General features: G+C 38.4%; 1 protein-coding gene across 2 annotated transcripts; it reads right to left on the reverse strand.

Annotated features, from left to right (window-relative positions):
- Positions 1-2317: 2317 nt before the first annotated feature.
- Positions 2318-13217, reverse strand: C6H14orf28 (chromosome 6 C14orf28 homolog). Of its 2 annotated transcripts, XM_053595361.1 has the most exons (5): positions 12893-13217; positions 9165-9689; positions 6425-6514; positions 5122-5256; positions 2318-3734 (listed from the first exon to the last, which is right to left on the reverse strand). In XM_053595361.1, the coding sequence occupies exons 2-5, from the start codon at positions 9686-9688 to the stop codon at positions 3551-3553; spliced, it is 933 nt and encodes a 310-aa protein (XP_053451336.1). In that variant the 5' UTR covers position 9689; positions 12893-13217; the 3' UTR covers positions 2318-3550. The 2 variants fall into 2 exon arrangements, with proteins under 2 accessions (XP_053451336.1, XP_053451337.1); XM_053595362.1 differs by lacking the exon at positions 6425-6514.
- Positions 13218-13308: the final 91 nt, after the last annotated feature.

The following is a 13308-nucleotide window of genomic DNA, read 5'->3' on the forward strand; positions in this document are numbered from 1 at the left end:
ATGTTTGCTTTGGCTGAAGTTTAGTAGTAACAATCATTTTATTATAGGACGGACACGAGCTTTCAAGACCCAAAGTCAATTAATATAGTGTCAATTAGGAAGTCTTTATTAAAGACCTAACGGCCGGCTGTTCCCCCAATACAGAGAGCAGCCCCGACCACTGGTAGAGTTCAGCTTATATAATGTGGGCTGATGCAATCTTGGGTGAGTTTACGTGATCAGAAAATTGCAGAGGCAGGTATTGTTTAAATGCTTACAGGATATACAATAAAAATAATCACATCCAGTCACATTGGATTTAGTCATTCCTTCTAACGATATCTTTCTAGCCACGGTGTCTGGTTGGGCCTCTCAGTATGGTGGGGGTTGCGGAGGGTAGATTGGGGAAGTGCGAACTGGTTTCTGCAGCTCAGACTTCTCAGCACCACGACCTCTGCTTCCCTTCCTTTTTTCCTTTAACATTTCATTAAACAGTAAACAGTTTATTATGATTTCTTACATACTTATACTATACTTAATGTCTAATGCTTTCTGCCGTTTACCATTTATTAATCGTTTTGTTATCTATTTTACCTACTCCTAAACTATTGTTAAGTCTTAGTAACTTCTCTAAACTACTGTTAAGAAGTCTCCCTCCCCCCTCCCGCTATTGATTGTGTCTTGCTGATTTAAAAAGAATTTAAGGGTGAAGCAAAAAGGAAGGCAACAAGGGGGTGGTGGTGGTGAAAGTGACAGGATTTTTTTATCCCACCTAAATTTCACATGAACTGCTCACCCTTTTCTGCCTACTTACAGTACATTATAGTTATTTTCCAATAATTAAACACCATTAAATCATTTAAAACTAAACTGATCATGTGCTCAACATGTACAGATTTTTGTTGGCCATAACAGCAAGTTGCTCATATGGAAACAGAACATGGGACTGGCCACGCTGGTGGCTCACACCTATAATCCTAGCACTCTGGAAAGCCAAGGCACGTGGATTGCTTGAGCTCAGGAATTCAAGACCAGCCTGAGAAAGAGACCCCCATCTCTACTAAAAATAGAAAACTGAGGTGAATGCCTATAGTCCCAGCTACTCCACAGGCTGAGGTGGGAGGATTGCACCAGCCGTTTGAGATTGCTGTGAGCTATGGCTCCTACCCAGGGCACAGAGAGACTGTCTCAAAAAAAAAAAAAAAAAAGAACAATGGACTCACTGTAGTAAGCAAGTCTAACAAAGTCAGTTATCCTTTGTTCCTCTTCCTCTTTCATTGGATCAGGTCTAGTGATAGTGCCTCAGATATTAAGTCAATTCCTGTGATTTTTTTGTTGTTTAGCAGGCTCAGGCCAGGTTTGAACCTGCCAACCCCAGGCTGCACAGGGCCAGTGCTCTAACCATTGAGAAACAGGCACCCAGCCCAACTCCAATTTGAATTTTTAAATGAAAAGCTACTTTGGAGGAATATTCTAAGTAAGATTATTTGTGGAAGCTATAGAGGAAAAGTTTCTTTTGGACTCTCCCTGCCCACTCCTAGTAGATCATTCTCATTCCTCAAAGGGTTTAGGGTTACAGAGAATTTTCCAGACCCTCATCTTCAGATTCCATAGGTCATCTAGTTCACCTTATTCTTTACCCTTTTTCTATTTCCTGTTTTTCCAGCAGGGGATAAGTTCTTTTTTTTAACCAAGCACCCACTACCATAATAACAAACCACCTCTTCTTGAACTCTAGCCATCTAGGGTCAAGAAGGCATGCTTAATTTCCATTACACATTAAATACATTAGTGATATGATCTACTGCCTAATTAAATAATTAAAAAAATCTGAAATTAGTAAGAGAATCTGGGAGCCTTGCCTGTACATGAAAGAGGTAGAAAAACGTTTTTTATTAGCATGTTCAAGGTAGTCCAGATTTTAACAAACATCTTAATCCTCACAACAGCCCTGTGAGGTAGGCGAGTCATTGTTTCATGATAAACTATTTTTTTAAATACAGTGCAATTCCTAAAATAATAAATCTGCATTAGGAAAAAATTTTCTAATGACAACATTCATGAATACACTAATATTTGCATTTTTGTATACTTTGATTCATACAGTAAGGTGCCCCTAAAAAACTTTACTGTAAATCAAATCCTATTTAAATATACTTGAGGAACTATGTAAATAAACACCTGGGCACATTTTTTGGTAATATAATCATTATTTTTATCTTATATAAAAAAGGAATTTTTGTAGTATTTACTACAATGAGGCCTTCTCAGCAGTGTTTCACCCATATTTACCCATTCTTTGGTGAGTTTTCTCAACACGGCATCATGCCAGTGTAAGATTTAATTTATTGAATGAAATCTTAGCAGTTAGGTATTTGGCAGTGATCTGTGTGTGTTGTCATGTAGAAATATCTAAATATAGTGCTTTTTAATCTCAACCCCAAACATAAGTGGACGATTTATTCAGATGTAAACATTAAAATAAATGGTGATAAATCTCAAAAAGTATTTTCCCTTAGGAATCTTATTTTTTCCCTTAAATTGCAAAAGGATGAGTTATCTTAGAGTCTTTATAAAGAAATACAGTATTCTTATAACTATAAAATTCTAGTGATTTATGTTGCAAGTCAAAGTCTCATGCTATCAATTACTACTTACAAGGGAGCCAGCAGATGTTATTCCAAAAATTTAAGTATTTGTTTTCTTTGTGCCAATATAAAATTTCACTAGGAAAAGAAATATTTCCAGGCACATATTTTACATTTCTATTGTTAGTCCAATACCAGTAAACAACCAGTTGCCTAATTTTTTTATAGGTGTCATATGTGCAAAATACATTTTTATTAAAGCATTTTCATTATATTTAATCATGAGATTAACATTCAGAATAGTTATATAATTTATCTGCAACAATATCTATAAGCTTGGCAGGTTTATAATACTTCAGCGAGTGGTTGAAGTAATTTGCTACTATGACGAAATAGTTTAAGATCAGAAAATTTTCTCACATAAATATTGTCAAAAACTGCTGCAGGCAAATTCGGCAAATCAGCAGGTAAACTAAACAAAACCATTTGTAAGTTGTACAATCAAATCCATATTAGATCCAGTAGTGCACTTTGCATTATAGTGAGGTAGGGCAAAAAAATATGTTTTGAACTGTTAAATTTATATAAACATCAATACTGACTTTTACCCAGGTTTTACTTGAATCTAAAAAGAAAAATTTATAATTCAGATGACAAAGTATTTTCTTGGATTCAAGGACAGACTTGTAAAAATCTTCAAGGTACATAAAAATAAAAAATACAAAGGCCACAAGATATATTTTATTTCAACACAAAATATGCTTATATAAAAATAACCCAGGAAATATAAAAAAGAAATACAAACACTTTTGCATAGATCCTATATATAAAACATTTACCTGGGACTAAAACAATAGAAAACATACCTCTGCAACTATTGTAGTTGAACTAGTCCCTTGGATGCCAAGTACACACAAAATAAAGCCCCTCATCTGGGAGCATGGGCAGGAGGGAAAACAATTTAATTTAGCATCAGTCTATATTTATTTCTCTGCTGCTCGAATATAAACCAATGATGACAAGAGGAGAAACTCTGGGGGTTTATTTAACAAAATTAAATTCACATTTCTGAGGCCATCATAGTGCATCCAATGTCCATCAATCTGGAAAGCTGCAGAATAATGATGTTCTTCTTTGTTAAATAATGTGGCACCTTCCAACAAATACCTACAAATTAAATGACAAAGTGTAGCAGAAAATTACAGTTTTTTGTTTTTTTTTTTTATTGTTGGGGATTCATTGAGGGTACAATAAGCCAGGTTACACTGATTGCAATTGTTAGGTAAAGTCCCTCTTGCAATCATGTACAATTACAGTTTTTTAAAGATAAACATTACTTAGATTCTTAACTAGGGAATAAAATAATTGAGATATGTCTGCATTCCCTTCTTTGGAAAAGGTATCCATCTCTATCAGGAGTGTTCAACCTGGGGCCCATGAGCAACATGTAGCTTATTTGAGGACTGTTTTGCTTATCTGTAGTGTCGGATATCATGAAAAGTATGCATGGACCTTTTTTTCTTTGCTCATTAGGGTTTTTTTTGGGGGGGTGGGGGACACAGACTCTTATTATAATGGTCACCCTTGGTAGAGGGCTGTGGCGTCATAGCTCACAGCAACCTCAAACTCTTGGGCTTAAGCAATTCTCTTGCCTCAGTCTCCCAAGTATCTGGGACTACTGGCACCTGCTACAATGCCTGGTTATTTTTTGTTGCAATTGTCATTGTTATTTAGCTGGGCCGGGCTGGGTTTGAACCCACCCACCCTTGGTACTTGTGGCTGGCACCCTAACCACTGTGCTACAGGCACTGAGCCAGCTCATTAGGTTTTACTACTGTTCTTGTATTTAATGTGTGTCCCCAAACAACTCTTATTTTTCCAATGTGCAGCAGAAAAGAATTTAAGAATAATTTAATAATAATTTAAGAATTCTTACAAAACATATTTTAACAGATTAACTCATAACCTGTCACATATAAAACAAATTTAAAGGCAAAAGTTAAAAGAACCCTGTATTTGATTTGTATGGAAATATCTGTATTTATCATGATTTTATTGTACATAGTATAATGATTAATGATGACATTTGATGTGTATGATGACCTCCTATGTATTACTACAGACTTCTTTGACTTAAAATATCAATAGTAGCCAGTAGTTACTGACTGCTTACTATTGTCTTTATCACTTAGCTTGTGATCTTATTAAATCCTCACAATAATGCCCAGTAGATACTGTCATCTCTGTTTTATATCTAAGTACACTAGTTAAGGTATGGGCCCACGGTTATATGACTTGTAAAAGACAGGCTAGGATTTGAACCCAATTCTGTCTATTCTATAGTACAGGTACCTAACCACTATGCACACTGCTGGTGCCTGACTCCCTCTAGTACATTTTGATTCTATTCAGGATGCAAAAATTTAGAGACAGCTGTAATTTTTCCAATAATATTTACTTAAGGGCTAGTCAAAATTATGATAGACTAGGATAAAAAATTTGTTTTCATTAGTTTCATAAAGTAAAGAAACAACAACAAGAAAAAAACACCTACTTGTGATCAGATAAATCCAAGTAATAGGGGACATATGCCAGATCTTCAGATTTCCAATGCTGCATATTTAAGACAACAAAAGGGGGAGCCCCATGGCAAAAAACGCGCTGGGAAAATTCTCTTAAGCCGCCACACCTAAAATAGAAAATAGGCATGGACATTATTATACCTGGCTCACAGATGCCTTTCAATGCTTCTGGGTCACCTTTATAACTTTAATTTTCTTAGAATCATCTATTATAAATACAGGTAAAAATAGTGTGCCTATACGTATGTATTATTACCTTACATATCTATTCCCAGAAGTTTATGAGCTGTGTTCTCTATGCTAGAAGTAATACTTTAAAAATGCCAAGAAAAGCTAACTATTTAGATCCGAGCCCATGATAGTGTGATTCTGCTGAACTGATATATAAGCTTTTATTTATAGATACATTTTTCTCTTTAAACTGGCTTCAAATAATGGCAGGGAGGGGAATAATAGCTCTAATAGCTTCCTTTCGCCATTAGAATCTTCTATTAACATGAAACAAATTCTCTTTTCTTAGTAAAAGAGATTACTTAATGCCATTAGGCATTAAGCATATGTATCAGAATACAACAAATACAATTATACAGTAAAATCTCGATTAACCGGAATGCTCAGGGTACAGTATTCTGGTTACCAAACATTACTAACTAAACTAAGTTAACCAGAAAACCACCGGTTTCAGTGTTTGTAATAAACTAAAATATATTAGTTCACTTTCTGGAATTAATAAGTACAATTAACTGAATATATTTTTTATCTTTCCTTCTTTTGTGATTAGCTATAAAACCATCCTTCAAAGTATTAATTCTCACTGTACGATAATATCAATGCAGAATTTGCTAAGAGATTGGATAAATATATTCTGCCCCCTCTTAATTTTTTTTTTACTATGTTAAATTTTTTGGTTGTCATTTACCTCTTTCTCCTAAATGAGGAATGCAGAAAAAATTCCAGTTTACTGAGTCCGATTAGCTGGGTTCCGGTTAACCAAGGTTTTATTGTACCTACTCAGCAGTGGGGAAAAAAAAAAGGCATTTGCTTTTTGTTCATCAATTAGCTGTAGAACCATATTCTATATTGTGATATTTGAAAACACAGCATAAGATGGCATAGTAAAAGAGGCTGTTAATTACATTAAGAAGTGTTAGGCTTCCCCAAAACACACACGGGTGGACATTTTATAAAGTATGAACTTCAAAGAGCACGTAAGCCCAGATTTCCTTACAAACAGCACAGGAATACTTTCATCTAAAATGGCTCTTGTATACTTACCCACGTTCTTCACACAGTTCAATCTTGGAACAGAATAACTCATCCACAGCCAGGCGTATCAAGTTTCCATGTGGAATTTCTTGAGGAGGACTACAATAATTGTAAACTGCATATAAGAACTGCTTCAGCATTTTACAAGCTAAAAGATTCTTAGGACAACAAATTTTATAGGTCAATCTGTTACTAGCAAAACCAAGTATACCAAGTACAACCTCTGCCATCCATCTTTGTGTTTCTTACAGGTAGTGCAGAAAGCAGTTGAACTCAAAAAACATTAATGTATGAGACTTTCCAAGAAACATTAAAATTTTCTGTAAACAATCCTGACATGTGCAAATGTTGCTATGTTAATCTAAAATATGTGTGAGAGGATTCAAAACAGACAATCTGGTCTGGTGGGAAAACACAAGGACTCAGTTTCAGGAAAACAGACAATTAGTTACCTGACCAAATGGAAGTCACAACCATTCTTGGCCTCAGGTACCTGATCTACTAAAAAAAAATTGCCTACATACTTTACAGGTTATTTTAAATACAGGCTTAAAAAATGTGCAAACACTTTAAAAAGCTCACTCTGGGAGGCTGAGGTGGGTGGACTGCCACAGGTTTGAGATCAGCCTGAGCAAAAGCAAGAGCCCATCTTTAAAAAAATAGCCGGGCATTGCAGCGGACATCTGTAGTCCCAGCTACTAGCGAGGCTGAGGCAAGAGAACTGCTTGAGCCCAAGAGTCTGAGGTTGCTATGAGCTGTGATGCCATGATACTCTACCAAGGGCGACAAAAAAAGAAAAAACACCTTTAAAAAGTTATAGAGTAAGATGAAAAATATTAAATGATAGAGGTATAACTTATTAGTATTAATACAATTAAAATATTTTATTATGGTTTCAAAGTATTTATAAATTAAAAATACTAGTTTTTAAAAAAGACAAGATAAACTTAAAAAAATTTTTTTTTTAATTTACTTATTTTATTTTGGAGACAGGGTATCTCAATCTGTTCCTGGGCTAGGGTACAGTGGCATGATCATAGCCCACTGTAGTCTCAAACTCCTGGGCTCAAGTGATCCTCCTGCCTCAGCCTCCTGAGTAGGTGGGACTATAGACACCCACTACCACACCACGCTGACTGATCTATTTTTTTGTAGAGATGGAGTCTTATACTTGCTCAGGCTGGTCTCGAACTCCTGAGCTCAAGTGATCCTTTGGCCTCTGCCTCCCAAAGTGCTAGGATTATAGGTAAGAATTACTGCCCAGCCTGAAACACTTTTTAGACCATTGTGATGTAGAGTAAGAAAATTTTACATTGACAGAAATTTCAAAATCAACACGATCATATCAACAATACAAGAAAATAGACAAAGTATATGTCAGGAAAAAAGTGAGTTTAATAAATTAGGGTAAGTGATGTACACTTCCAAACGAGAACAATCTTTTAGGCTGTTTTTCTGGACCATGGGACCAAACACTTCGTCTGACAACAGTGTGTTTGGGTCTGCTTTTCTTCCACTGTCGATTACTCCTTTTCAAGCTCTTGTCCCCTGGGTACCTTAACGTTTCCTAGCACTCCATCTAGGGCTTGCCAGGTTGGCCTCTCTCCCTGTCATTTATCAGCTTGGAGGTCTGCCTTCTCTCTGAAGGCCAAACACACTCAGTTGGCTCCCAGGCACCTCTCCTAGTCAGTGTAAAAGCTTCTCAAGTTTACGTCTCCTCCAGCTGTGAGATGCCACGTTTGCTTGAGGATTCTGAGGTTTCTGTCTATAATTATGCCCAGGCCATGATATGAAAAAATATATTTTAATCTTTTTTTTGAGACAGAGTCTCAAGCTGTCACCCTGGATAGAGTGCCGTAGCATCATAGCTCACAGCAACCTCCAATTCAGGCTTTAGCGATCCTCTTGCCACAGTTTTTCTATTTTTAGTAGAGATAGCGGTCTCGAACTCATGAGCTCAAGCAATCCATCCACCTCAGCCTCCCAGAGTGCTAGAATTACAGGTGTGAGCCACCTTGTCTGGCATTTTTTAATCTTCTTATTCACATGAAACTAGCTTTCCTGACAGAGTTTCATTCAAGGAGTGAAACATTCCAAAACAGTATTAAGTGCTTTTAAGAGGTTAAATTTGTGACACAAAGAATTATTGACGTTGTCATTTTAGTAAACTCGAAACAAGGGTAAAATATTTTGCATATTGACTGAGTTATTACTTTGCTACTGAAAAGGTTATCAGTTGGTTTTATAAAGTAATTCTAAGATGTTCAGGGGACCTGCAGAAAGTCTTACATTTGTATGGTTGTTCAATGCAGTTGTAGTTATCCAGGCTCTACTTTCACAAGTACTTTGGCAACAGTAACAGTCATGTATTATTCACTAGGGATAAGTTCTGAGAACTGCGTCCTTCAGTAACTTCTTTGTTGTGTGAACATCATAGTGTACTTACATAAATTTAGATGGTACAGTCTACTACCGACACGGGCTGTAGGGTATAGCCCACTGCTCCTGGGCTACAAATCTGTGCAGTATGGTACAGTTCTGAATTTGGTAGGTAACTGTTAACTAACAGTAAGTATCTGTGTACCAATCCTATCTAAATACAGAAAAGGTGTGGTAATTATGTGTTATAATCTTACGGGATCACCTTTGTGTATGCGGTCCTCTGTTATGTGGTGGATGATTATTTAACATTTAAAGCAACATTCATTAGAAAAGCTAAAAGCAACAAAAAGACTTTAGAGTGACTTACTTTATATTAATTGTGCGCTGCTGATCTTCCTGTACTCGAGTTGGGCATCGCCAGTTGGAACAGTAACTCTCTTGAACGGTGGACATAAGATTTTCAAGATTTTTTGTAAAGTTATCATGCTCATTCCCAAACAAATCAATTATTAATGAAGCTTTATGAACTTCAGATTTGTATTGCTGTTTTTCCATCTTGTCCCAAATCCAAAGCAGCTTCACAGTTGTAAAACTGTAGGTGTCCATTAAATAAAGAAAACAATCTACAAACTCTCTCCCAAAGTGAAGAGAGAGTTCCCTGGGGAAATTTTCATTTTCATTCAGAATGACATATAATAACATCAAGAATCCGTCTATGGTGCAAGTATTTTTCAGTCTTATTTCAACATAGAGTGGCATACAGGATACTGCTTTGCGGCCAGCTTTGATAGTAAAAACACCTCCCCAAGGAAGAACAGGTCTCCAGAATGATCGATCTTGGTTGTAGTTATTTTTAATTGATGCTTTGATCTCTTCAAACAGTGTCTTCATCCTGCATGTTAAAAGTTTAAAATAGAACATGTAAACTTGTGACTGTTTTTTTTGGAATTGGAGTCTCAAGCTGTGGCCCTAGGTAGAGTGCCGTGGCGTCATAGTTCACAGCAACCTCCAACTCTTGGGCTCAAGTGATCTTCTTGCCTCAGTTTTTTTTTTTTTTTAGTAGAGACGGGGTCTTGCTTTTGCTCAGGCTGGTCTCAAACTCATGAGTTCAAATTTATCCACCCACATTGGCCTCCCAGAGTGCTAGGATTATAGGCATGAGCCACCTCGCCCTGCCTAAACTTGTGACTTTGTATGTTAAATGCTTGATGTAAGTTTACATGGAAATAAATCCATCTAAAGACTCAAATTAAATTTGATTAGGCCTTCCAAGGTAACATAAAAAAATGTAAATGAGCCATTTTTAGAGTACTATGAATAGTCTCTGGAAGACCATTTAAAAAGGTGCCATCCTTTTTTAAGATACAGAAGGGCCATTATATTAATTATATTGCATTTTATTTATGACATATGAAAATATAGCTGTTCAAAGATATCAACTGTTTGGTTAGGTATGTTCCTAATGTAAACCTCCTCCCTCTCCAAAATGCAAGCTGCGCTTCATTTTCTTGTTAATAATGTGGGTGGTTCCACTTAAGAAACTGATACAGTGCAATCTTTAGTTGGAATATAGAGTAACAGCTATCTGAAGGCCTTTAATTATACTGCACATTTTATCTACGGCATAGAAAAACTATGTAATAACAACTCCTTTTGCTATAGATTAAGACTAATTCTGACATTCAGCTTTGAGAGACAGCATATGGGGAGTAATCATGAGAACTTATAGTAGCATAGCTAGTGTTTCTATTCACTTTGGGATTTCCATTTGCAATTTAGAATTGTTCTATTTATTACACAATTTAGATATCCTATAACTTTTAACTACAGAGACCATGCTATGGAGATCTATTTCATTCAGAAACTAACAGACATCCTGATTATCCACCAGGCATATTTTGGGAATGAACTGATATGTTCTCCCTTTTTAAACTGGCACCTGTCCTTCCCCCAACCTTGAAGATAGCTAAGCATTTTGTTTTTAAAGCCACTGACTGTATTTTAATAAACATGCTTGTGTTATTTATATATGTTATCTAAAACATTTTAAAAACAGAAGAATGGGCTCGGCGCCTGTGGCTCAAGTGGCTAAGGCGCCAGCCACATATACCTGAGCTGGCTGGTGGGTTCGAATCCAGCTCTGCCCGCCAAACAACGAGGGCTGAAACAAAAATAAATAGCCGGGTGTTGTGGCAGGTGCCTGTAGTCTCAGCTACTTGGGAGGCGGAGGCAGGAGAATCGCTTGAGCCCAGGAATTGGAGGTTGTTATGAGCTGTGATGCCATTGCACTATACCCAGGGCAAGAGCTTGAGGTTCTGTCTCAAAAGCAAAAAAACCCCCAGAAGAATTGAGTTCTTTTTTCAAATTGTATTGAAAAAACTGCTTCACTTAACTTGGGGCAAACAAATGTCTAAACTAAAATATTGTTTTCCAATATATTACTTTTATGGAAAAGTGAATTCTTATGAAAAAAGGGAAGCAGCTGAGGAATAGGAACAGAGAAATGAGTAACTGAGATCAGGGTCTTATTTTGATCATCTTTTCAAGTGCCACATCGTCCTAAGCCAAGGGTTCTCAACCTGTGGATTGCGACCCCTTTGGGGGTCTCCTGCATATTAGGTATTTACATTACCATTCATAACAGTAGCAAAATTACAGTTATGAAGTAGCAACGAAAATAATTTTATGATTGGGGGGTCACCACAACACGAGGAACTGTATTAAGAGGTCATGGCATTAGGAAGGTTGAGAACTACCGTCCTAAACACATATGAACTCAACACTCAATAATAATGTAGACCTATGTGTTTTATTTGTGAGAAACATAAGTTCAAAATACAAGCCGACTAAAAATTCATTTCTACAATATATTAAACATATGCATACACAGCATTTTCAGCTTAGCAATTCCAGTGAACTGCATTAAGTCTGAAGTGTAGATGTTTATACCTAGTCTGCTAGCATGTTGGTTCTTGCCAACCACTTAGGAATTAAGAGGGTGTGGCAAATCTTCAGCTTAGGGAAACACAAACTCAGTTTCTTCTTAATAAAAATTGGCACATTTCCTTTACAAAGATTTAAAAAAAATATCACAAGGCGTTCAAATACTTTAAACATGAAAATAACTTTATGGTTTCATTTCTTTCTGTTGCATTTTAAAAATTTCATAATAAGGTTTAAGACTGCTTAAAAGAGCCTGAGTTTGGATTCCTAAATATTGCACTGGAATGATAAATCTCTAATATTTTTTCTTCAAATTATCTTTTAGACATGACCAAATGAAAATTAACTACAGCTCTGTAAAGCGATAGCTATATTCTAATGGAATTAAAACCTGAATGATATAAATGGCATGAAACTTCTTTAGTCTTTTTCTGGCAAAAAAAAAAAAGGGGGGGGAAGGGGAGGATCGGAAGAATTAGAGGTAACAATCTTTTCAGCATTAACTTGGTGAATGCAATAAAAATTGGGGGCAGGGAAAATGGAGAGATGGCTATAAAGAGCTTTACTTAAAATTGTCTTAGGTTTTCATCACATTGTCGAAAATAATGTTAGGCACTGTATTGGGACCACTGGAGAATGTACTCCAATTCCACCTACTTCATTTTCCTGCCTCAACAAGCCCTCTCTAGTATGAAAAAAATCTGGAAAACTCTGACTTCTATTTCCTTGGCAAAACGACGCCTTTTGCGGTCATTGCCAAGGGTGGCAATCCGTACCCCAAGCTGGCTGTGGGGACCACACCACCTGCCCAAGGCACTGAATGCCGGCTCAGGAGTTGTCAGGGTCCCCTTTGGAGTCAGCGCCCCCGAAACGCTCCTCTGAAAAAACGGCCACGCGCTTCCCCCCGAAGCAGCGCGGGGTTCCCGGGCAGGGACCAGCTGGGCGCGCCCTGGGCGCCCTCGTCTAGCCGGTGCACTCCGGCCGCGCCCCGACTGGCTCCGCGCTGGCAGGTGCCCAAACCCGGAGCCGGGGAGTCGGCGGCGCGCCCATGCCTCGGTCGGGGCAGTGACCACGCCGAGCGTCCGGGACCGCTGGCACACCGGCGGGAGAGCCCGGCCAGTCTCCGTCCACCAGGAAACCGACTCCTCGTACCTCCCCGGGGACCGAAAACCGCCGGTGCTGCCGCACCCGTCGCCGCCGCCGCTTGCTCATGGAGAGCCCCGGCTGCCGCCGCCGCCGCCTCATCTACAAGCACCGTCGGCTGTCCTGGCCTCCCCCCGCATGTGTGCTGGGCGCCGGCACGGCCTCCATCGCACCCCCGTGGTGGGAGCTGCAGTAGCTCCAGCGCCCAGGTCCGATCCGACTGGACCCACGGTGCCAGGACCCCGGGACGCGTCGCTTCTTATTACGAAGGAAGATTCGGCCTGACCTCCGCCCCCTCCCCCGGCCTCCAGTTTCCCTCCGCCTAACGGTGGTGCTGCGCAGGCGCGAAGACGCCCCAACCAAACGCGCGTGTGTCGGTTGTGTACACAGCTTCCAGATTCGTCCAATGGGAACCAGGATCAGGT

The sequence above is a fragment of the Nycticebus coucang genome, chromosome 6 (assembly GCF_027406575.1).
Source record: "Nycticebus coucang isolate mNycCou1 chromosome 6, mNycCou1.pri, whole genome shotgun sequence".
Lineage (NCBI taxonomy): Eukaryota > Metazoa > Chordata > Mammalia > Primates > Lorisidae > Nycticebus > Nycticebus coucang.